General features: G+C 31.9%; 1 protein-coding gene across 1 annotated transcript in view; it reads right to left on the bottom strand.

The window, feature by feature from the left end:
* Positions 1-3,448: 3,448 nt before the first annotated feature.
* Positions 3,449-27,800, bottom strand: part of LOC111047435 (nephrin) — a 535,400-nt gene continuing 511,048 nt past the window's right edge. Inside the window, exons 8-20 of the mRNA XM_039422826.1 lie at positions 27,152-27,288; positions 26,263-26,416; positions 25,059-25,367; positions 23,563-23,835; positions 21,824-22,101; positions 20,197-20,474; positions 18,564-18,703; positions 17,417-17,551; positions 14,970-15,140; positions 14,778-14,930; positions 12,695-12,837; positions 10,650-10,806; positions 3,449-9,144 (exon numbers count right to left, since the gene is read on the bottom strand). Of these exons, the coding sequence (XP_039278760.1) occupies positions 8,885-9,144; positions 10,650-10,806; positions 12,695-12,837; positions 14,778-14,930; positions 14,970-15,140; positions 17,417-17,551; positions 18,564-18,703; positions 20,197-20,474; positions 21,824-22,101; positions 23,563-23,835; positions 25,059-25,367; positions 26,263-26,416; positions 27,152-27,288 (2,588 nt within the window). The 3' untranslated portion in view covers positions 3,449-8,884. The remainder of the gene's footprint in view (positions 9,145-10,649; positions 10,807-12,694; positions 12,838-14,777; positions 14,931-14,969; positions 15,141-17,416; positions 17,552-18,563; positions 18,704-20,196; positions 20,475-21,823; positions 22,102-23,562; positions 23,836-25,058; positions 25,368-26,262; positions 26,417-27,151; positions 27,289-27,800) is intronic.

Below are 27,800 nucleotides of genomic sequence, written 5' to 3'. Positions count from 1 at the left end.
TTGGTCTCTTAGCCACTCAATTGAATAGAATTAAGTTTGCAAACAAAATTGGGATTAACCAACATGGATAGAATCCCATAAGCCCTTCCACTCTTACACAGAAATTAGACTCTCAATGGATGAAATCAGTGGTTCAATATTTTGCCTGATTTAGCATATGGCTAATTATTTTGGAATTGATATGCTAGAAAATTGGGAATCACTCACCTGGATTTGCACCTCCATCTAGAAAAAATATTGTTTCAATTACCTATTTTAAATGCTTCCGAACAAGGAGTCGAATATTCTAAGATATTTTATCTAAAATAATGTGATATAAAGACGCCATTATTGAAGAACTGAGTAGGCTACATAAAACTGTCACAAAAGTAAAAAAAGAAAATACGGTAACTAATAAATTTTATTTATTTTCACAAATATTTTTGGATTTTCCGCCCCCCGCACTCCCGACTGGATCATCCAAAAATAAGATCAGCGGGCTCGCTTCGCTCGCCTGCATTTTTCATTTGAGCATGCTTCATTCCATCAGAAAGTCAAAGTACTGAGAAACCGCAGAATAGCTAAGAAAAACTTTGATTTTGGGCGTATCTTTGGCGTTATTATTTCAAATTCCTTCTAACACAACATTATTATTACATCCCAGCTAAGCTTCTGTAGTAATATTGTACATTTTCTGTTCATTTGTTCTCGATAAAGCTGAGAAAACGCTGGAAAAACGCAGATTTTGGGCATATCTCTGGATTTTTTTCCAAATCCGTTCTTAGTGCGCCTCTAAAGGGCCAACTGAACATACCTACCAAATTTGAACGTTTTTGGTCCGGTAGATTTTTAGTTCTGCGAGTGAGTGCCATTTCGCTTTTATATATATATATATCTATATATATATCTTGACTAGCCGCAAGGCTCGCTTCGCTCGCCATACCGTTTAGCCAGGGTGCTCCGCCCCCTGAACGCCCGACTGGATTGTCAAAAAATGAGATCTGCGGGCTTGCTTCGCTCGCCTGCATTTTTCATTTGAGCATGCTTCATTCCATAAGAAAGTCAAAGTACTGAGAAAACGCAGAAAATCTGAGAAAAACGCTGATTTTGGGCGTATCTTTGATGAAATATTAAAGTCACCTCATCACAAAATTTTTAGACCCTAGCTAAAACCTCTGTAGGCTACCAAATTTGAAAATTTTCTGTCAATTACTTGATGAAATAACAGAGAAAACTTTGGAAAAACGCTAATTTTGGGTGTATCATTGACGTTATTTCAAATTCCTTCTAACACAACATTATTACACCCCAGCTGAGCTTCTGCTTCTGTTGCTTAAATTTGAACATTTTCTGTTCATTTGTTCTCGATAAAGCTGAGAAAGCGCAGAAAATGCTGGAAAAACGCTAATTTTGGGCGTATCTTTGACGTTATTGCAAATTCCTTCTAACACAACATTATTACACCCTAGCTGAGCTTCTGTACTAAATTTGAACATTATCTGTTCATTTGTTCTCGATAAAGCTGAGAAAACAACGCTAAAAAACGCTGGAAAAACGCAGATTTTGGGCGTATCTTTGGAAATTTTTCCAAACCCGTTCTTAGTGCGCCTCCAAAGGGCCAACTGAACATACCTACCAAATTTGAACGTTTATGGTCCGGTAGATTTTTAGTTGCTGACTCATGCACTCACTCGCAGAACTAAAAATCTACCGGACCATAAACGTTCAAATTTGGTAGGTATGTTCAGTTGGCCCTTTGGAGGCGCACTAAGAACGGGTTTGGAAAAATTTCCAAAGATACGCCCAAAATCTACGTTTTTCCAGCGTTTTTTTAGCGTGGATAGATAGATATATAAACGGCTATTTAAACATTACAGTATTTGCTTTTGTACTATGTTTATCTACATGTGAAATGTTATTGCAAATTCTGTTCATTTCATGCTGTTATAACTCACTCCACAATTCACAACTAGGATGGTGGTCATTAAGGAATCATATAGAATTAAATTGGTGGAAACTGAAGAAGCTTCTTCTAGCAAATAATGTTTAAACAGCCGTTTATATTTATAATATATCTACATTGGAAATGTATTTTTTACATTTATAATATAAATATAAACGGCTGTTTAAACATTATTTGCTAGAAGAAGCCTCTTCAGTTTCCACCAATTGAATTCTATATGATTCCTTAATGACCACCATCCTAGTTGTGAATTGTGGAGTGAGTTATAACAGCATGAACTTCATTGACGCTTTATTAGCAGGTTCTTGTCTACAATACGGAACACACACATTCTGTGAGCACTTGAGAATATATTTTTGTTGCTGTGTACATTATAAAACGCCGAATAACCCTTTCATATTTGTGACAAGGAGGATGCATGCCGCACTGGTAGTGTTCGATATAGAAGGGAGATAAGTGCTTTTAGCCGATGAAAAGATGTTATGAAACTCGGTGCACTTGTCTGCGCTGCGCTGCGCGTTTCAGCACAATGAATAGAGCTGAACCCGTCCAGTTGAAGTGTTGTTCTTTCTCACTATTGCTTGGCGAGAGAAAGACCCTCGTGTGAGAGAGCAAGGAGGGGACCGATACCACCAGCAAGGTTTCTTGTCTTGAAACAAACAAAATATCAAATGCCAGGTCCGTTGAAGTAGATGACAGAAATGATTGCAACAAGACTGAGAGTGGTTTATCACTGATCAAAAATATTCCCTTCAAGAACTAGGCATGAGCTATTCATGTTCATCTAGTATGGACATTTTTATCAAGATTCAATAACTCACCTCTAGGGGTCCATCAAACAAATTCTAGTTCATAAACTTCGTACTCTTTAGTATACTTCACTTTGCACTCTAAAGACCTATATTGATCATCTACTTTTATTACTTATTTTATGTTGATCTTCAACTTTAAACAGTGTCATGACTAGTTGTTAATAATTTCAATAAATTAATAATATGACTACCAAGATAAACCAATAATAACTATAACGTGAACTAGAACAGAGCTGAGCTACTTTTGGACTCCTATACAAGTATAAGGAGAAATGTCAGAAATGAGGGAATTATTTGCTCTGTCAAAATTTACGAACTGAGATGAGAGCTCGTAAAAATTCACATTGATTTGTTTGAAGAGATATTCTTGTTTTGACAAATCTTTCATACTTGCATACAAGTATGCTGAATGAAGCTCAAGAAAGTATGAAAAATAGAATTCCTTAGTGCTATGTTATGGATAAACGCGATATCAACATTGAAATCGAATGTTTTTTTTTCTGCTATCTCACGGTTCTCTGCTGAGTCTATTAGCAGAGTTTTATTATTCCTCTCTGCTATTTTACCATCTTGCTAAAGCGTTATATTCATCCAAAGTTAGTAGAGTCTACTAACGTTGATATTCATCTATTCTATGTATTTGGAGAAAGGTTTTTAGTTTTTCCCACAAAGGTAATTTGCAATGAAACACCACTATTAAAAATCAATTTTAATAAACAAATGATTGATTTTTAATACAAATGTGAAGGTTCGGTCAAAATAAAAATGTCAATGTCTATAAAATACAACTGTCAGCAAAAGATTGCATACAACATTTAGCATGAAAAATCAGAGACAACTTGTAGTAAACATTGAAGAATTTAAAACAGCTCAAAACATAAAGTTCAACATTTCAATTCACACTCGCGCGCATAACAATATTCATTCCTCAACTTGGTAAAAGATGGTAGATTACTTTGGCCTATTTGAAGTGCATGGCAGGATCCACTTTAGTTTCAACTTATACTAATTAAAAATGGGATACTGATGCTTATTGAAACAATTAGTTTGATTTAAAGATTTTTTTGGATGAATTTAAATTAGATTGAAGATTTTTTAATGAAATAGCATGTTTTAAATGCAAATAATATTTTTAGGAGTCTATAAATATTGTAATAATCATGTGCAAAAAAATAGTGATGTATGATTGATTATTGATTGCAGTATCCAATCAGTAACTAAAAATTATATGAAAATGGTGCAAAAATTATTTAAGAATTGACAATTTCAACTTAAGGAGAATAGTGAAAAGAATTGTGAGATGTTATTTTGATAACAAACAATGAATGATTGTTGTAGAAGAAAACATCTGAAAATATTCTGTAACAAAAATCAAATATGGGATCAAAATTCAAGCATAATGGGATCATGATAATGGCATAAAGAATCATGATAATTAAACATTTTATGATAATCAATAATCATATACGTTACAATTTATTATTCTCACAATATATTCTTAAATATCTGAATGGAACCAAGAATAGAAAAAATACGATCAATGTTTTGAAGAGACTGAATATAATACATCAAATTTTTAATTTCAATTTAGGAAACTTCCAATTTATAGTTAAAAAGCCTCTATTCAAAGATAAACATCTCCTTTAATCATCTCAGTTATAGAGATACTGATAATGTTGAAACTTTAAAGAAAATACCTGCTATACAAAATGCTAAAACTAGGAAGGTACTATGGTTCAGCACTCCGAAATGTACACAAACTTTTGATAAGCGATAAATAAATATAAAAGGTGAGATGTATGAAAAGTATTATAGGCCGTTCACCTTGCTCTTCCCCTAAGTCTAAGTGATATATACATACATACAATACATACATACATACAAAGGACACATTTCAAGTATCTCAACATTTAGAAAACAAAAATAATGATCTTATTTGAAATGTTCCTTATTATTTTTACAAATTTCCTTAAGAGAACAAATGTTCTTCAACAATCAATAGAATATTATCATTCAGATTCAAATCGATTTGGCTAAAATGCCAAGGACGTATCAATTTCTGTATCAGAACAAAAGGAAACATAGTGAGATCAAAATACAATTTGATACGATCGTAATAATTGTAACAGATTTTTAATTTATTATAAACGCGGGGTATTATTGATTTTTATGCGTTGTAAATGCATGAAAATATCATTCTCATTCTCGGCAACAATATTATGAATTTTTTTTGAAACATTTATGCTCTAAGAGTTGATTTTATTCTAGTTTTGGCACATCCACAGACTATTCGAATCACAAAAAAATTATAAGAATTTAATTTCTATGAAATTAACCACAAATCTCAAGTTATCGAACTAGTCATGAGATTAATCCTCATCTTCTTCACAATTATCAACATTCAAAATTAATTTTCTTTTCAGGATTACACAATTAATAATGATTTGAGAGAATTTTAAACATAGACTCGAAGAGTTGATGAGAACAGAGTGAAATTTTCATGTATTTCCTTGTTTCAAAACAGATTATATTCGTCATATATATAGAGGTATCATAAATATTAATATCAAACAATCAATCAATCAATATTATCAACATTAGATCATCAATTATTAATGTTATAAAAAATGGAATTGAGCTGATTTAACAGTCGGTCAATCATAACCAATATATTTACATTAAAGACCCTACTGTCACTATTATGTACATTGTACACTACTTTGGTACGATTCTCTGACGACTAGGCTTCCACAATGCACATCGCAACAGATTTAACATCAATCACAATTATGTCAGATACGGAGCAACTAACAAAAACAAAATCTAAAATGATAAAACAATATGTTCATAAGCAGTGTTATAAATTCGTTATAACACCACTGTGTTATAAAGTCGACAATGATTTATTTCAAAGTTATTGTTCCTTGTATTAAAATAAATACTTTGATTCACAAAACTGTTTCCACACAGAATCTACTCGAAAAATAACCCATGTCTTACTGCGTTCATGATCGAAAACTAACAACGAATCGTTAATGATCGTAGATGTGGGATGTAGAGGATGATTTGACTTTCAGTCAGTAAAAAAAAAATTAAAAAACATTGTACATGAATTGAACAATACGATTGATTTCTGAAGATCCAATAGCACTTTGATGTCATTTTCAATACTTCACAATGACAATTCTAATGGCACAACATATGATAAGGTACTAACAAAGAAGTGTTTCTTTATTGGGAAACTTATTTCAGAGTAAACGGTGAACGGTTCTAATGAACTAGCAAGACAGTCTTGCGTCACTAGCATGGACAATGTTCTGACACCTACTGTTCCAAAAATATGTCAAAAGTTTTACATTGAAATCGAATGGATATTCAAAAGCATGTACAAGAACAAAACTATTGCTTAGCATTAAAAACGTCTTCGGAAGAGGAAATGTCCATTCAGTTCTTCAAGCACAGTACCAATGAATTTTCTATAAGGCATTCATTTAATTCCAAAGTATTGAGCTTGATTGTTCAATTATGAACACTTTTCAAATTTGTTATTGTCGTATTCTTTTTTACTAATAAGTAATTGCGATCCCTATTTTCTGATGGTTTTTACTGTGAGCTGTCACATGATTATTAAAATTCAAGACAAAACAAAAAAGCTGAGATCAATATTAGGAATGTTCCATTATTTTTGGAATGGATAGTATTTGAGTCTCGAATCTCATTTATGTAGATAAATATAGTTACTTCTACCAGCGGGTTTCTGAATGATTTCAATAAGCTAAATTTGAATTAAAGTTTCAAAAACTAAATACTTTTTAGGAATTTAGAAGAAAAACTAATAATCCAGGATTCACCAGACATTTTACTAAAAATGTGTGAGGATTTATGATTAATGAAAAATTTTTAATAAAATATCTGTAATTGATTTAGACAGCGGAATTTAAATATAATAATTGTTATTGTTCTGATTCATGCTATATTTGGTGGATAATAATATGCATAAAATTCCATTTAAAATAAACTGAAACTTCACTAGAATAAAGATGAGATATTACATTAGTTCCCTTCATCATTTCTACAGCAAAACTCTAATGCTAAAGAGGACAAATAATATTTTTAAAATTGGAATGAAAAAATAATTAGTGAAAAATTATTTTGTTTAATTAAAGTATTAACTAAATAGAAAACAAATTAGTTTCGGAATAGTGCTTACTATGCTTGGATTTTAGATAAATACAGTGATAGCTATCAACTAATAATGTGATAATTATATGATATCAGCCCACATAATCAAGTTATAAGAGTAATCGTGTTTTTTCATTGATAGAAACATGAATATGATAATATATCATAAGTCGATATTATCCACAAAGTCATTTTAGAACAGAGACATGGGAAATTTTTCAAGTAAAATTATGAAAAGTCACACATAAAACAAAGACTAAAAACGAACAATAAAAACAAAATCACTAAAAACGCAATGAACGTAGTTTCGAACACATTCCTGTTTCATTTGATGAACATCCATCCTAAGACACTCGCACCTCACTAATCCACACTTACGCTGTGTGGATATTGTTCGTTACCAACAAAAAGTGTCTATCACAATTCAATAATTCTCCACCTATCACGAACCACCAAAAATATTGTTTTCAGATATTCTTGAACACAAAAAGCTCTTACATTTGTAACATAAAAACAGAGTTAGGAACTTTATCCAGAACATCACTATTTTCACAAAAATTATTTATTAAAGAAAAATTGATTCAATTTTTAGTTCCCATTAACTCAACGCCTTCTTATATATGTTTTTTGTTTGGTCTGCCATTGATGGCAACCAATCGGGATATTATCCAAACCATCCAATAAACGAAAACATCGGAAATGTGAAATATGTTTAGTAATAAAGGTTTCCTAATTGAAACAATTTGAATAAATAATAAAATCAACGATAATAGAATTCCTATGATAAAACCAAAAATTAACCACTATGATACTGATTCAATAGAATTAAAAAGTAAAATGTTACGGAAATATAATTTTAAAAAGAATATTCTTGGAGAATATCTACAACGATAATAGAATTCCTATGATAAAACCAAAAATTACCACTATGATACTGATTCAATAGAATTAAAAAGTAAAATGTTACGGAAATATAATTTTAAAAAGAATATTCTTGGAGAATATCTACAAAAATAAAAATATATACATAAATCATGATAAACAACTCAATTTAAAACAATATAACCGATGAGATTAAACAAGACTAAGATAACTGGCTACAAAATTAACAAGGAAAAATATTATCTACCACTTGTTTAAAATTAAGAATATGAGAATTTAAAAGCTTCATCATTAAAATCATATTAAAAAAATGATAAAAATTCAAAGTTGAGATATGTGATGGATTTATGGGCTCTAGATACAGTTACGGCATACCGGTGTTCACTTTCTATCAAGTGATATTTTTGCAGAATCAAACCATGAATTGAAAACATAAATCTATGTAGTTATCAGTAACAATTTTTCAGTCTTCAATGAAAACTATAAATACCGGTACTCATATATTTTTATTATTTTCTGTTTCATATTGAGAAATGCAACGATGATTGAATCTAACCAATCAATTTGTGGAATAGATTACCAATAAATATCAGTAAATGTCAGTTGTCTTCAAAAACTAAGATTTGTCTACTTATTCAAAGACAATCATTTAGGAGATAGATGATGAATCTGAAGCATTAACCACACTGCTCGAGTCAAAGAAAAATACTGAAAAGTTTGTCATGAGTGGGTTCTACAAAACATTACTACTAATTCAGTCACATCGATACATTATCTTCTTGACACATCAAATTCATAATCCACTCGATCATTTATCGAAGGTCAACCGGTTGTTGAAACTTCAAACTTTCATTAAGTTTTCGATTCGAATAGCATAGTTTGATTCTGCTAAATCAAGGTGAGACTCAAATTTAAATTCAGTTTCCAGTTTCTCATTTTTTGAAATTCATGTTCAAAAACCAGAACAAAATCTGTTTTTATATTACAAAATGTAAGTGCGAGTGGATACAGTCTAGTAAAGCAGACCGTTCTTGGTGTGCCGAAATCAGCAGACGGGCAGACTCTGTCACACGAGATGACCCTCGGTCTCCATGGCGTTGTAGCTGAAGGTGGATAGCATGGGGGGCGGCGCCGTGAGCACGGTCACGTCCGGAGGTGGCACAGGACGCGGGGGCGGATGTGCCAGGGGCGGTTGAGCGAACTGCACGGGAGGAGGTGGCGGATATGCGACGTAGCGGGCGTCCGCACTCACGTTGTAGTAGGGGGCTCCACCGTCGGGGTAGGGGCCCACCATCCCCACTCCCACTCCACCTACACAGTCGCAAACTGCTGCTAATTAGCCGGTTCAAACACTTGAGATTACACGTGATAAGGATACTCTCAGACAACACAAGATTTTAAAATGTTCACTATCAACAGAGTTATTGTGCAATTTTTCCATATTAAGGTGGAATTGAAGCGATATTGTCTTATCACATTATGGTATTACCATATATTATGTGGAACTGACAATATCGCTTTTATTTCCCCTTAATGAGATTTTATATCTCTGGGCTAAATAACATCTGGAGGAAGCACTGGCTAGGGGTATCAGTATAGTCATCTCTAGTTGAATACAATACTCAACGAGTTTGCAAGATGATGCATCTTTACCTATATTGGACTTTCCACTCGTTTTTTACTGCTTTCAAGTCGAAATGATGTTCATCTGAGTGGAAGACTAGGAAATAATTATGATATTTTTCTATTTATGCATTCTTTTTAACAATAAAGCACAGATCGGGGTTTAGTTGGTTTTACTTGTTTGGGAATCCCTTGGGAAGGTCCCACCTCGACTAATATATCTAAGAGGTCAAAGGGCTGTACGACTGTCATACATCAGCCTTGACCAACAGTGTGAACCTCCGTTTATCTGAGTAATTTATTGAGATGTTCCATTTTCCTCAGAGCGGACCATTCAACAAGAGAAGGATGCATTTTATGGCAGACCAGGTTGAACTGAATCATGTTAGCATTTGTTTAAAATTTTGAATGGAGATGAATCATCTTCTACTCTGTAACTGAGCAAATTTATACACTTCTTTAGCAGATTACGTCTAATGTTGTTAGGTTGACTATGACAAGATGATTTAAAAAACACTGCTGCATCGATCTCTACTTCATTTCAGGTTACTCAGCTTAGTTTTTTAAACTTCACTGGAAGAATATTACAGTAAAAAAGAACAAATATTTCATAACAAAATTTAGCAATCCTATAAATAATTATTATATTATTCTAGGCTACTAGGAAATTATTCCAGTAAGAGAAAATATTGAATAGGAGCGAACATTGTGCTTGAACAGCAGTAATAGATTCATCAACTAAATTTTTTTCAACTGGTTTTTTTCCAATACAATAAAGAGAATACGTTATCATGTCAAGATTGATTATTTGATGAATGATAACAATAATTTATTACTTGAAGTGTATAGTATTGAACATACAGTAAATAATACTGGTATAGTATGACATATATGTGAATGGTATCGTGAAAACTACTAACAACTACTCTAAACAACATCCATCAATACTGCTAGATTGTATCATTCAAGATCACCTATAATCGTGGATCAACTCTATGCATAGTTGCCTAGTATGTCAAGCTGATTCAGTATTAATTATCTCCATAGTTTGTTGCAAGTTTTCTAATTCTATTAGCTAATATTTTATGCTAACGATTAGCAAACGTTTACCTGATTAGTCAATGCTTGAGATTGAACAAATATTGCAAAATTAAGGGAGGAAAAATTGAAAAATGAGAACAGAGAAGTGTAGATGGGAATGAACTCACCACTTCCGTTGTGTGGGAGTGTTCCGTAGGTGTTCCTCTGCAGACCGATCGTCTCAGCCTCTTTGATTTGGTGCTGCATCTCATAGCCAGGGTATTGGAATGGATATTCGATTTGCTCTATCAAATACGTGCTTGCAGCTTGCTTCCTCGCATCCTCCTGTCAAATACAATCAAACCATCATTTGCATAACATTACTTCTTACAAAATAAATAAATAAATGCCGAAAATCAGTAGGCCTGATCGAATTTTGATGATTTATCCTTTGTATGATTGTGAATATTCTGTCATTAGAATAAAGCTTGATTTGATTTGGATTTTTGCACAGTACTGTTCATTCAAGTTTTCTATAAGATATTGCAAATATTTGCTGTGTGCGGAAGGTTTCAAATAATTCTATATAGTTTATTTGGAATATCGTTTAGTTGATTATTCTCATTCTATTAGCATTGGTTCAATGAAATATCTCTAGTTCCTTCCATTGTTTGATTATTTTATTTAGTAAAAAATTTAATATTTTTTTAGAAATTTTGTCAATTTCTAAGCATTTATACTGTCGATATAATTTTTGTATTCAATAGAGCGTATATATTTTTTAATGACAATGAATTCCAATATCCGATGAGAGCTATATAAATAGAGCTGAGGACTTCTACTACTGTAAATATTGGCCAAAGAGCTAAATAGGAAAAGGAAATTTGTTGAATGAAACTGTCCAAATCAATTCAATTATTCCAGAAGTTGGGTAGATTGCAATTTTCATCATTACTCTTCTATAGACTATAATTTGTGATTTTACATGTATGATTGTTCCAAATTTACTATTTCAATAATTATTGTATTACAATTTAATAAATTATTTTCAACAGCTAATCATTAATAATAAAATAGAACCACTCAATTATATTACATCAATTATTAAAGAGAAACTAGAATATCAACAAGTCATGTAGATGTAATTGCTTTAACCTTTCTTTTTAGATTTGATTTAGCAAAATTCTCATTTGTTTAGTTGTCACTTTACAGCTCTATTGTAACAGTTCTGCGCTTCAGGTAATACAGCACTATCATATATACACTACTTCTTGTACATCCTTCTTAATCAAAGTCAAAACTTTATAAAAATGCTGATTCTATTCTTTTTCAACGATCGATAGCGAATGTCGAGTTTGTACGAATTGTCAAAAGTAGTCTGAAACTAATGCGCCATTGAGAATCAAGCAGAGAATAATAACTAGGAGTATAGAAGTGCATTCTCTGTAGATTTTCAGCTCTGATTTAAAGAGTGCCAAGCGGAGAAAAAGCGAGCAAGTGGAAAAGTTCTTAGAGAGCAAGCTATGCTTTGAATTGTAACAGCAGATAACTAGATAGTATGCTTTAGAGTGGATTAATTTTCTCATCATATTTTTTACTTTGAATTATTAACAATCTCTGGTGACAGAGTAGTGACTTTGACATCATTATATCCAGAAACCTGAATTCATTCTTGCTTTTTATCTCCTTCCAAATTGGAATATTATGCTATTCAATTTGCTTCCCGATAGGAAGCAGTTTTAAATAGGAAAGATAGCACAATCAAATTTATCATAATGGTTGTAATAAATATCTAGGGGATTTCCAGTATTATTGGGAGTAAGAATCTAATAAAATAAACATAATTCTTTAAAATTGCAACAAGGGTCCAACAAAACAATCCAACTTATTGTTAATTGTTATAAAAAATTATAGTTCTTCAACATATTTCAGTAACAGTTAAACAAAACAACCCAACTTATGTAAATAAAAATAAAAATCTAAACAGCCTTTTACAATTGTTTAGTCACAACATGTTTCGGCATGATTTTCCAATCACTTGATAATGGCATCATATAGCTGCCGAAACATGTTGTTACTAAACAATTTTAAAAGTGTACTTAGATTTCTATTCTTATATTTTATTCAAGAGTAGCCCTGAAGGAAAAAAGACAACCCAACTTATAGCTTTTATTGAAATACTAATTAAAACATATTATATTAAACTTTTATAAGGAATGATTGAATGACCAACCGTATAGTCCTGATTACTGTCAGAGTAGCTTTCGCTTTTTTCCGACACGGAGCTCAACGTTTCGCCCGTCACTGTTTCATTGTAACTACTGGGAGCATACATTTCTATTGTTGCAGATTTACTGCTACTCTGTTCGCTCACACCTGCAACATTTGTTCATGAAAATTAGTTTTCATACAAATTTGAAAATGATATCCAGCATTAATATGCAAGGAGAATTATTGGTATTCAGATCTCAAACATCTTATTGTTTCTCAGAAAAAAAATGAACAATACAAATGTTATGGATGCTACTTGAAGATTATATTCAAGTTATTATGGGATTTTTTAAAATAAATTAATGATAAAGGAACGTGGAACTTGATATTTGAGTTCTTATGGGAAGTTTTTTGAATAAATGGATGATAAAGGAACGTGGAACTTGATATTCAAGTTCTTATAGGAGATGTTCTTGAATAAATAAATGATAAACGGACGTGGAACACGAATAATAAAATGTGTCCTGTTACCAAATTTGATAGTCTTGGGTGTATGAGCAAAACAAAAAGAAAAAAAGAGTGTGCTGGGAAAGAGCAACAAAAACAAAGCAAAATAAATGAGATAACAGAAAAGATAGAAATGATAAGTAAAGACTTCTAAGAAATATAAAATAAATATAACGAAATAAATTTATATTGACAGATTTGTATTTGAAAGCACAAGCCAAGAGCTAGTTCAGCCAGAGAGAAAAATGAGAAGACAACTTGTTGATGGATTGCAAATATTATGAACGGATGCAAATAGTGGATTTAAAAAGTAATCCTTTACTGTAATCTGGAAGTAAATATTTGGAATACTTAGGAATCAACTTCTTTATGATTGAAATGACGAATAAAAATAAATGAAGATGGAAAATATTAATTTACTCTTGCAGTAAATGATGGATATGATAGCTGAATAACAAGTGTTAAAATGTTTTTTATGATTTGAAAAGAACATGTGAAACTACTTTTGATGAAAAATTAATAATATTTAGATTTATAAACTTACTTATTTTATACTAATAAAACATTTTTATCTCACTCTTCAAAAAATTACTGTACAAGCATTCAATGGTTCATATCACAGGTATACAACTCCACAACATAGACACAACAAATGTTCAACAGGACAGGTAAGGAGTTTGTAAAAAGGATAAAAAAACAATCAAAATTTTCCACGATTAACAAATATCCACTTGAGGTGGGTGTAGAAGTAAGCTCAATCGGTGACGGATTAACATATCAAGGTTCACTACCTATAATGGTTTACTAAGAAAAACTGCTATTAATTGAATAAACACACACAAGATATCCACTAGAGGAGGTTAGCAGAAAGCTGAATTGAAGATTTCCACTACTTTCCAATACCAGAATATACTAATCATTTGTGAGAATGATGTCCTGCTAATATGAGATGAACTAATACAAGCCATCCAGTAGATGTGAGTCTAGAAGGAATATAGATTTTTGACAAACGTTCACTACCAGAAACCCAAATCATATCGAACATATGGGAGAAACTGCTAACTGGGAGATTATGCATCAAATTTTAATGGTTTGTATAGAAGACATCTATATTGGTTACAGTGAGGTGGGATTATTTCACTATTCACTACCAGGACATTTTTAAAAGTGGGAGATAGAGATACTACTATTGATGGGATAAACAGACACAAGGTAATGTTGAAAGGAAGCTAGATTGGCAGGTCTTTCACTACCAGAACATAATATTAAATATGTTACATGGCAGATAATAATGTTATTCATTGATAGGATAAACAAAACTCATAATGTATAGATTATAATGGGACAAATACACGCAAGGTAATATACTTGAACTGAGTGTGGAAGAAAGCTAAATTGGTGAAAGTATGTCTTTCACATGACAGAATACTCCTACTAATTAATGGGATAAGCACTCACTAGGTAGACATTACAATGGCCAGTGTGAAAGAAAGCTAGATTTGGGAGGATGAAAACACACAAGGTGCCCACTTGAGGTGAGTGTGAAGAAAGCTATAGAGGTGGGTGGAGCATGGTGATTGAATACAGTCGACGAATACCTGATGACACAATGCCAGATCTTGCGCGTTTGCGGTAAACGAAGCAGGCGACCAGAGTGATGTTGAGAATGAGTAGCAGCGCGGCGGTGAACGCGACACCGAGCGTCAGCAGCAGCGGCAGTTCCGCGCCAGCTATCAGCTCCTCGGGCAAACCTAGAATGACAAACGAGGTCAGGAGTGAAACCGACATACCTGTGATGCGTTTGTTGGTTTTCCGGCGCAAGCAACATGCGACGAGGAGCACGTTGAGCAGGAGGACAGATGCACCGACCACCGCTCCGATGACAAGCACCTTGTTACTGCCGCCTCCCGCACCCCCGCCACCTCCCTTGCCGCGACTCGCCAGCGACGGCGGCGCCACACCTGGGTTGCAAGTTGCAAGTTGCGTTAGGTTAGTAGCGGCAAGCCCCAGACCCCAGGCCCCCGGCCCTCACCCCTTCCCACAGCATACACACAACACTACCACTTACACACTAATGGTCACAAATCTATACATTACTTGTTTATTGTAAATTTATGATGGAGACACATGAGTGGTAACTTGTTGCCTCCATAAATAATTATTGATTAGACATTAATTTGAATGTATATTCAATTATTAATCTGACTAAACTGTGAATGTGAGGGAATTAATTGAGAATTTAGGGGTTTTGATAATGTCTGTGTTGATAATGATAACTTTCAATGAATAAAATTGTATTAATTAATCTGACTATGTGAATGTGTGGGCCTTACTCTAACAATCCATTGAAAATTTAGGTTTTATTGATAATGTCTGGGTTGATGATGGTAACTTTGATTTGTTCATGCGTATATGAACTTGAATTCTAATGGATTTGTAGTGTTTTTTTGAAAGATTTTTGGTTTAATAATGAGGACTTCCATTTTTTTATTGTACATTAGCTATTGAATACTGTATAAATACATGTTTGAATAATTTGTATACTATTTTGAACAGAGAACTATAATTTGTTAATAATTTTTTGTAGATGTTGGGACTGTTAACAATGACTTTCATTTAGTTATTGCGCACATAAATGTTAATACTGTATTACCTTTTTAATATTGGTAATGACTTTTTGGCAATGCCTTGTATAGATTATGCTTGAAATATTAAGTAAGGCCCGCCGCAAGGTAGACCATTGATATAGAATTATTCATAATCAATCAGCTGACGAGTGGATTATTCATTGCATGTATTATTATCATTACACAGATGTCTGGAGAAGCCTAGCAATGGTTTACAAAACATCCCACGGCGTCAGTTGCTTTTCGTGGATTAGCCTGGGTCTACTTTGCGGCAGGCCTAAGACTTTAATTAGTTCATATCCACATAATGTCCAAAATTATTTTCAAAATCAAAAACCAATTTTCAATTTTTATGTATGACTTCCCGATATGCAAAGAATCTTATTAATGGGACAATATGCAAATAAACTTGAATAGTTGTCTATTGAAATCAATACGGTAATTGTTTATTGATAATGTTTTTTGGATGTTATTAATATTGAATTCAATTTTTTCATTCCAAAAAGTGTTGTATTTTACTACAGTTTGATAGTAGGGTTACTAGAATTATTGTATTTGTTTAGTTGGGATTTTTTTCATACAGAGCAGGAGAATCTAAGCTAGAAACTTGAGCATGAGTGATCGAGTGGTAATATGAATTACAGAATGGACAGAAGTCACCTACAGTATGTATTACGTGAGGAAGTCTCACAGACAATTCTATCAACCCTAGTTATAATAAATGGGATGACGAATATTTCCACTATTCAAAAACTACCACAAAACACAAATACCATATAAGTATAAATGTAGTTTATTAATTTAGTTAGTATTAACTAACTTATATCGTAGAATTAAAAATATGCAAGGTATTATCATGCCAACATGACAGCAATTTGTTATTAAACATGCAAAAATACAGAGCATAATAATTAGTATAATTAGTTAGTCATCAATCAATTGAAAACATGTCAGATACTTTCATTTCATTCATTCACTTATTAATTTCAAAACAGTCCATTTGACTCAAATGATAAATTAAAATGATTAGTATTATTGATTCAGAAAAGCTGTACATTTTTAAATACGAAATAGCAAACGAAGAGTCCACTTGATTAGTTTTGTGACCATTTTGTGACTCAGGACATTAACAATTCTAGTATACTTTTCAAGACAAGGTAAATACAAATAATTATGAGACAGATATATTATATTTACAGGATTAGAGTATTCGATCTTAAATGCATTCAGTAAATATCGTAACAAAATTTAATTGTCAGAGGCCATGAGATAATCACAACTTGTTATGAATATTTTTTTTACATTAATCACAAGAGAATGACACAGTACCACACATAAGAAATAACTTCATTAAAATATGTTATTTTTTGATCAAACAACTCATTCAAGTATTAAAAGAAAGTATATATTCAAGAGTAATGTTGGATGGTTATTGGAATATGAGTTATTTTTCAGACCAAATAAACAATGACTTATCACAAACGATTGATTTCTCAATTCAATTCATTAATATAAACTTTCCTCACATATTATTCGATGAAAAAACTCAAACTTGAAAAAGAACTCGAACGAAAATGGTTCAACTTTACAATATGTAACCGTTCACTTACTGAATGAAGTATCCTGATAACGTTTCTCAAGCAATAGAGGTACTGAAAATATATTTAGTACTCTCGTAAGTGAAAACCTTGTAAATTGAGCAACTTGCAAACTTTTGCCTTCCCTGATATGCTGGGACTGAGATTCTGGACAAATGCAATACAAGTTACTAGAAGCATGCTGACAATAATCTTTTATAGGCTAGCGATATTTCTAGATAATTTCATTAAATTTTTCCCTAAAATGGTTTAATATTGGACATAGCAAACATGCAAATCACAGGATATGACCGTCCTATACCCAACAATCAGTAATACAATTTTTCATGCTAAATATGCATTAATATTTCCCAATATACCAGAATCAATCAATAAACTGACAATAAGACAAATTGTCAAAAAAAATTGAAAAAGGGAATTGATAACTTTAGAAATATTGAATCGAATATTTCAAGTAGAATGTCGTTAAAAATGATACAGTATTATAATATTCAGGATCAAGTGGACCATACACAAAAATATTTCAATTCTGATAATTCAAACACCATCTTACTCAGTTATTTATAATCATGAATATTTTTAAAAACAAACTGATAGAACTAAATTACATTAAATAAAACTCTACTAGATGTTTCAAAAGTGATCATCATTTTTATAGTTAACATCTTGATACTAAGACCACAGATTCAAGCCTTCTTGCCTATGAAAAAATGTTAATATTTTTAAAAAATATTCAATTCATGAACTAAGTAACTATAATTGGCAAAAAATCAAGCAATCAAGCTTAGCTAAAGCAAATTAGTGAACTCATGTTCACATAATATGATATGATTCTCCTGGAATACAGTTTTGTACGGTACACACAAGGTATTTGACTGTAAATGTTATTTTCGATGTAAAATTGAATTAATTTTCATATTAGAAGATTTTAAAAATACATTGAACAAACAAGATTATTCAGCAAATTGATTCAAGCAACATCATGTTGTACAATTAAATACTAGACAATACTTAACTTTAATAATTCACTTTTACTTTATTACTTTCAACAAATTTATTCCAGCCGAACTGATAAGTACTTAACTAGGAGAAAGCAATATCAAATGTGACTAGACAGATTATTTATCTTATTCTATGAACACAAAATACGAATACTTACTCAGCGTCGTGCCTTTCACGATGTCTGGCAGGAATTTTGTTTCTCCCATTTTGTTTTGTGCCATTATGCTGAACACATACTGCGTACCAAGATTCAGTCCGGTGACTGTATATTTCGTCACATTTCCTGCGTCTTCGTACCTAAAGTACAAAGAAAAGTTTAATTGACACTTCTTCGAAGAGAAACTTCTTCAGAGTAGAACATAAAAATATTGCAAAATTATTATTGAATAATGCGAAGAATATAGAGAAATTAGTTGATCAAAGTTAATAGATGAGTATAGATGATCGATCGATGTGTATCAGTGTTATTGTTGATATGACAAGATTTGAAGTTTTAAGAATGAAGTTTTTGAAGACAATCTATAGATGGTAATAATTACAGATAAGCTATAGTTGCTACTACTAGCCAATATTAATCAACTACCACTATCAGTGAATTGTTTCTCTAGTTGAAGATACAGAATTTTGAATAACTTTTATGTAGGGCAATCATAATCAATATTATATTCTACTCAATCACCATTCATCAACTACCGTACTGCACTATACTATTCGATCTAATTAGATGTATTTTAACTTTATTATCAAATAGAATCTTATAGATGGTGTGTGCTAGAGAGGACCTACAATTTGAACTCCGTCCTTAATGAAGGTTACACAATTTGAAAAAATTCAAAAAATTTGATAGGAAACAATAACTTGTTGAATGTATGCATTGTTTGATATTAATTATGAGGAAATATGTAAAGTTCAGGACACATTATTTTATCAGTAATATTGTGTTCTGGAAATATGAAATGAAATTTCATTCTTCTAATACAATAAATTTGATATAACTTTAATAAATAATAATAATACATAAATAATAATATTAATATTAACATTAATAATCATAATAATAATAATAATAATAATAATAATAATAATAATATATAATAATAATAATAATAATAATAATACATTAATATTGTCAATAGTCAACAAATTACAACTGTAGGTATGTTATTGTTACATGTATAATACGAACTATATTCATCAGTCAACAAACTAAATAGTAAAGTGCGCTTACTTGACTTGGATCCAAAGACCTTAAAGAGATATAGACCCACAATGCCTATGCCTTCCCAATGATAGCTCTTACTTGAAATTGAAGGCCGCCGTTGGGGTATTTTAGCACGAGATATTATATCTATATATTTGTTATATTATAGATTACAAAGGCATTGGTATGCAATAATCTTATAGGTTGCCCCCCAATGGCCGATTTCAATTCCAAGTACGACACTAGCGCTGCATGTGAGTCTATGCATCTTTGAGGTCTTTGCTTGGATCCGTAAGCACTCTAAAGACCAACCATCTGGTTGTGAAGAAGCATACCAGCGGAATAATAATAATAATATCGTATGACCTGGCTGGCTGTATGTTTTTCTATGTATTAACTTTATAGGAATTTAATTTGATGATTCCTATGTTGAAATTGATTACTAAGAAAATAAAATAGATTACTGTATTTAAAGATGTAGAATTTTCAAAATAAAACATTAGACAACATTGATATTGTGTTTTTACTTCCTAATACAATATTTTAATTTCATTCTATATAGGCTATTAATTACACATTTTCTTTTTACCTGTAATTGACATTGGAGGTTGTGACAGGCCTGAAGCGTAGCCGGAACGTGGCCGGAAGTCCACCGTCGAAGCCGGGCGTCCACCCCAAGGTCATCGAGTCATGCGTTGTGTTGAGCACAGTGAGGCCCGTCGGCGGGTCGGGACCTGCCTTCAGGACCAGTGTCACACTGGACGTGGCAAAACCCAGCTCGTTGCGAGCGATGCATTCGTATCTGCCATAGTCACTGTTCTCAACGTTTCTCACAATCAGCACGGATTCGTAGCGCACTGGGTCCAGCTAAAAATATATTTCCAATTGAGTTGGATTGCTTATAGTATTTTATGAAATTGGAATTATTTTTTATACTAGAATAAAAGTTATTTTATTGAAAAAATATTTATTAATTTTATATAAGAATATAATTATTATAACAGATCATATTATTAACATTATTAGGATAGAACAATAGGCTTGGCCCCAAACTTTTCTTCTCTCAAATTTTAATAAAGTGTAACCCGTACCAAAAAAGTTATGTTTCTAATGATTTTTAATAAGATATTATGACAATAATTATACAGGCCAATATGATGATGATTATAATGAATATTTTTCGTAACAGAAACTGGAGGTAAAGTTTCCTAAAAATCATTTTCATAATACAAGTTTTATTTCAATTATATTTTCTTATTTTACATGAAATAATTGATATTTCAGCTACTACATCAGCAAGATTCACTTCTACATGTTGTCATTCGTCTGTTCATGTTCAGGAGATTTGTGGTTTATATAAACATACACCAACCCACCATTCAACAACTAATTCATTCATTCATTCATTTATTGTACAAAATACTACAATCATAATATAATTATAACATTGAAGGAAAAACTAGGCTGAGCCTGTACTATTTCTCTCCAAAAAATTTGATAAAAAGTTAATGTTGTCCAAAGGTTGAGGTTATGATATCACACACTACTTCTTCACTTGATATTTGGTCCAGGAATGATTTTAAAATTTTGAAGGTTGACATAATACTTTAAATAAATAGCAGAATTTATCACGATGAATGAAAAAACTTGAGAAATATTACACTTATTTGAAAAATTTGAATACAAAGTCACAAACCTACCCACTATTAGTAAGTTACATCTGTTTTTTGTAATTCATCTTCCAAAGTAAAAAAAATGAAAATAATTACAAAGTCTATGGTACTGAACTATACAGACTTCAGTCTGTATTATTATTCATTGCTGTGAAGTACAAATGCTTCAATTAGAAATGCTTCGAAAGTAAATTTTGAATTTGGAATAACCGTTGAAAATATTTTGAAAAATACGATTTTTTTCCAAAAGTACGAACAATTTCAAGTTTATATTTGGATAATACCGTTGTGATAAATCAAGACAGCACATTACATCACTTCTAATACTAATTATAATTTAATCCTATTATTGAACACATATTATTAATTTTAGTAATTGGAAATTCATCATCCTTGTAATAGGACATTTTATAATCAATGAATCATTTAATTCAACCATGCACTCAATAAAAGCGATTAAAATATGCGTTTCACCTCTGCATAGAAACTAATCATATTCTAGTGAATCAGTAATTGATATTTTCAAATTGACTGACGTTTGACGACTAAGTAGGTGCTCTTGCTAGTCTGATTGCCCAATCCATTGCCAACGACGCAGTTGTATGGTCCAATGTCATCTTTGGTGACAGCGTGCAGGAGCATGGTCGACGTGTTATTTCTGAAGATCGTTTCCATCCTCTGGCCGATGTCTGGCTTTTTATCGCGACGCCACGAGATGTTCTCGGCAGAGATTGGATTGCCTTCCACCTGGCACCAGAACTCTCCATCTTCGCCTTCTCCAACTATTAGTTCACTACTGATATCAGTTATTATCATTGGATCTGTGGATTACCAAAATAAAATATTTTAGAGTTTTGTTCATCACAAACACATTACAAACATATTTATTTAAAGAAACAAAGCATGTTCAAATCTGTAGTATAGTGGCTGTACCAGATTGGTTGGGAAGCATTAGAAGAACTACTCCAATATCGTTATGTTCGATGACCAATAAGTCAAAGTTTCCAGACAATATTAATTATTGATTGGTATTCATTTTATCATTGATATAACCGATTTGACTGTTCTTCCTGTCTGTTTAATGTTTTTTTTCTCTTCTGAGAATTTCTGGAATCCCTGCCACTGCGGTCTTTAATTGTTTTTTTATTGATTCTATTAATCAATCAATGAATTGAGTATACTTATTCCTACATTAAAATATACATCAGCACAATGGATTATCCATTTCATATTCAAAATATTAATAATAATAAGTGTATTCATTATAAGTGTATTCTCTATTATTTACTTCTATCTTCTATGAGCAGATGAGGCTTCTGTAATAACGTGGACCCCCCCCCACCCATACACAGATGTATAGTCAAGTAGGGGGATTCCAAAATATGTTGTATATTGTATTTCATATGCGTGTATTATGTTTTTTTTTTGGAAAATAAATTGAATTGAATTGACTATGTCGAAAGAGATTAATACTGATAATACTGGACAAACATGATGAATAGAGAAAGATATGTACGTTTTAGACCCATATTTTATGTAGGTGTACATTATCACAATAATTCAACAGTTTCCTAATCTAAATATTATAATAATTCATGTCTTGATAATTGTATTAGCACAATGAATGTTGAAGTATTAATGTAGCTATAATTGTTGAAAAAATTCAGAAATTCATAGTATATCATTCCTAAGATTTGTTTAAAATCTTAAATATAAAAATAAAGGCTTATAATCCATTGAAATTATGGAAATTAGTATAGCTCAACTCAGTATTTCATCAAGTTACTCATAAGACAGTGTCACTAAGAGAAAGAGTATAAATCATTCAATAATAAATTGTGACGCATTTAAATATATAAGTACATAAAAATATGCTGGTTGGACTCTATATTAATAAAACATTCTTGAACTATTTGTGAGAAGATACTAACGTACATAATTGAACCAGAAAGGATGATAAGCATTGAGCATTCAATGAGAGAATATCATCTAATAGCACCGGAGAACCCACATACATTCAAATACACAATAATTTATAAGGGTACTCGAATTAATATGTTTATTCATATTAAAAGTAGCCCTGAAGAAAAAAGACAATTCAAATACACATTTGAAGGAAACAGTAATATGAAAAAAGAAAATATAAGGTATATGCCTAATAGTGATGGGATGCTAAATAATTCATAATAGAGTGAAAATAAGCTATAGAAAAAGTTCATAAAGATGATAATGTATCGTAATTATTGATAATGAACAATGAAGAATCCACAAATAAAACTGACATTGCACAGTGATGTTGATGGTGACAGTAGTGGCACCCTCGCTGTTGACCGCTTCACAAGTGTAGGAGCCGGCATCGCTTCGATTGAGTCTGGTGAAGTTGAGTACGGAGTTCTCGATATGCAGGTACGGCCCGGCGACGAGTGGCGACGTGTCCTTAGTCCACGTGTACGAGATTGTCGACGGCCGGCCATGGGCCTGCGTCGAGACAATCAGGCTCTCTCCCTCTGCGCCAGTGAACGATGTTTCCGTCATTTCCACGAACACTGGCTTGTCTGTAATGGACATAACCACGTTAGATCAGTTAAAGGTGAAGAAGAAAAGTGATTGTTGTAAATACTATTTACAACATCGATTTGACAGTAAAATATATAAGATCATGAGAATAGAATAGAAAATATTAAACAATTTTTATTAGGTAGAATTGTGCTACCTTTTTTAATCTACCAAGTACTTAAGCTTGGAACCCTTACTACATTTTAGACTGTTTTTATTTGTTCCTTTCTATGTTTTTGTTTCAAGTACTTATAGATTCCTGTAGACGATACCACCCATTATTATTGTACTAACAATTCAATTGGTAATAATTCAAATGAAAATAGCTGCTCTGGAATTTAAATACGTGCAGAAGACTGGAGGTATATTTTCATTGGCACATAAGTGGATACATAAGGTATTTGGAATAGGAGGCTATAATTAATACATTCACTAATAATTCATGAAACATTTGGATTCGAAATTGTTTGTTTTATTTTCATTTGCATTTCTAAGATTAATGATTTGGTGTAGAAATTAATATGGACATAACTTACATAATATTTGGACGATTTGAGACACACAATTGAGAAATAGCAGAAGTTTTGGGCAATACTTTCCTGTTTTTTCTTTTCTGACTATTGTATTGTTTGCTCTGTCCAACAAATAAATAAAATTACACTTTATGATCTTAGAATTGGAAGAAAAATGAAGAATCGCTATAGTAAAATCAAGAACAAGAATAATAATGTTGTGGAATTGAATGGGTATTCTGTGTATGAAAAATACAGTGAGATTTGTTGGGAATTTGGGTGGTTCTGTTATGAGAGAGATGTTTTCATTTTTCAAGAAATAAACCATTAAACTGAATTCATCAGTATCTCATGATTGTAAACGAATACACAATATTGGAACATCAATAAAAGAGCCATAATAAATTATGAGTTAATCTGAACTAGTTTGATATTAAATTTGAGTCAAATATTGTATTGGGATCATCAAATTGATTCAATTTTAATTTAATGATCGTGGAAAAATATATAAATTTGTATAACGTCACTATTACAATAAGTAACAATAAGAATTATTCGAATTATTCGGGGTGGTTAACATCATTTAACTTTGGATTTTCGTTTGATAATAATTATTTATCGTTTAGCATTTGAATAAATGCGAGTTCTCATCAATTTCCATCTGTAACGATAAGAGAAACAAAGATAAAATTGAATAATGGAATACTTACACAAGACATTCATTGTAACGATGTCATGCACGGATCTCTGCAGTTCCTCATTGGAGGCCTTGCACGTGTACACGATGCCATCGATGTCGGGAGTGATGTTGAGCTTGAGCTGAATGGAGGAGACGGTGCCGCCATGCAGACCCGGCTTGGAGCTCTGCGACATGATGCCGTCCGTGACGGGGATGCCTTCCCGCCACCACGTCATCTTGGCCGGCGGGTTGCTCGAGCTGGCGTCGCAGATCAGGGTGGCAGTCGAGTTGGAACGCAGCTCCTCGGGGTCTTTGCGGATTTGCACGCGTTCCGGTGGGTCTGCAAAAGCAGTTGATCACAGAATTTGAAAAAGATACACAGTACTTATTTCATATCAATTTTTCTTGAGCGTCCCTGCATTTAAATAGGAATACAAAGACGTTGACAATGAATTTGATACTCGATATTGGAGTATCGACTACCTAATCTACATACTAATTTTTAGAACATTTCATATCCATAATACAGATAATCCAATGGAAGAATTATTCTATTTTTTATATTTAGAAAATCTGAATTGAAAAATATGGTTTGCATAAATACTTTTGGACTGAGAATTTTATGAACGTGAATACCTGAATAAAAACATAACCCTATTTCAGACTTCTTAATATTATATGAAATCGGGAGAGATTTTGCAGCACAAGGTATCCTTATTTTTCCTCTCCTTATCATTCTAATGATGTGCTTTGCTGTAAAGTGTAATAATAACATTTTTTCACATTTGAAAACATTCTTATATGGATAACAACTATTGTATAAATTAGAATTTGGCCCGTTTTTGGCTTGAGCCTATGGTACTTTTCTGAAAGTTATGTTATTCCTTACAACTGAACTGAACAAACAAAATAATAAAAGAAGGAGGTATGAATGTTGATAATACAAATATCAGAGACGTTGGAGAATTGTTCAATAAATCTTATAATAAAAAATATTTTCAAAACTCAAGTTCAAGTGCGCATAAAACTAATTAGGTAGAACAATGAAAATGTGCCGTTACGAATATCGTGTTATGAATTGAATGTCGAACATCTCAATCATGAATTTATTACTCCAATCTCGTGCTGATTTTCTGTTCATATTTGTAGAAAATGAGTGACTTATTCGAGCAAAAATTTAAACTGGTAAAATGAAGTCAATGAAGAGGAGGAAATTGGTGTGATGCAATACTTACAAAGAACACTGAGGGTGACAGTTGCAATGAGTGGTATTTCTGTAGCAGGATTAGTTGCCTCACATTTGTAGATTGCTTCATTATCTGTGACATTCGTTAGAATTTGTATTTCTGATTGTACTGAGATACCTGCTTCTTTTGTTTGCGACGGGATCTGTAATAAAATATCAGAAAGTTAATTATTATTAACAATAGGTTATTATTCGTAAACAGTTCACTGTATCTTTCAGTTTGGAATCGTTCGTTTAATTTACTATGCATTCATTGAAAAACAAAACAATTACAAAGCAAATAGTTATATGACTAGGGACAACAAAAATACTTGGCCCAAAACTAAGTCATAGTTTTCTATCAAAAATAAATAAACGACTGTTCAATTAAATAATAAAATATCTCAAATAGTTTTCAAAAATTTCCAGTATTAAATAAATATTTGATTGTTTCTGAAGACTAAAAGTATAATGGTTTCATTGAAGTATATTGACTGAAACCATAAATTCCATCAATTTTGAAATCCTTCACATTTCCAAACACATTTTCTATTAAGTTGAGCTTTTTGGATTGGTTAAATTATTCTAGTTTAATAGTTGGATAGATAACAGCTAACAGTATCTATCGTGCTGTATCTAGAGATTTTGCTTTAATCTTCGCCTGCAACACAAATCTTTGTCAAGCTTTCAATTAATAGAATTATTCATCAACTAATTGTTATCTACTTGAATGAAAATCTTCAATGTAGTCAACAAAAAGTGAAAATATTTTGCTCAAATTTGATAGAAATGATTAACTTGAATTATTGAATCACGATAAAGTCTGAAATATGATATCATAAAAATATAATGACAGTCAACATTTTTGTGGAATTTTTAGATTTTACACTGTGACTCACCTTTTTATCATTCTTATACCAAGTCAATGTTGCAAGAGGGTTTCCCCCCAAAGATGTGCACGAGAGTTTTGTAACTTTTCCGGCTGTTAGGGGTTTACCCGCCTCAACCCCTGTGATAGTTGGCGCACCGGGTGGATCTGAAAATTAAATAAATAATCAGTAAACGGATATCTCAAATACAATTATAATTATAGGTATAAGAGTTTTCAAAGTTTTTCATTGTTTGTTTTGGCAATTACTCATTTGAGGATGATTCAAACTGTGATGATATGATAATAATAGGCTAATATCTGTGATAAAAATAACACAGAATATCACTTCACATTGAATGAATGAATGAATGAATTTTATTTGCCAAAAACAAAATACAAAAAAGCTTTACAAAAAATAAATATAAGTATATGCTACTGCACTTAAACCAAGATACATACATTTATTTAATTAGATATAATAACGAAATGATATCCTTTACATTACAAACAATAGTTTTAAAATGAAGATTCAATTTATGATCACATGCATAAGTACAGTAGGTGAGGCAAAAGGAAGATTCCTTGTGCGCCAGTGTGAGTCGTGAATCAGCTTAATCAGGGATGTAATATATAAACTTGAATCTAGCGTATGAAGTGTTCGAAAATATAATTTATAA

The sequence above is a fragment of the Nilaparvata lugens genome, chromosome 3 (genome assembly GCF_014356525.2).
Source record: "Nilaparvata lugens isolate BPH chromosome 3, ASM1435652v1, whole genome shotgun sequence".
NCBI classification, from domain to species: domain Eukaryota; kingdom Metazoa; phylum Arthropoda; class Insecta; order Hemiptera; family Delphacidae; genus Nilaparvata; species Nilaparvata lugens.
Note: the sequence above shows the minus strand (reverse complement) of the source record. Positions and strands in the feature narration are given on the sequence as shown.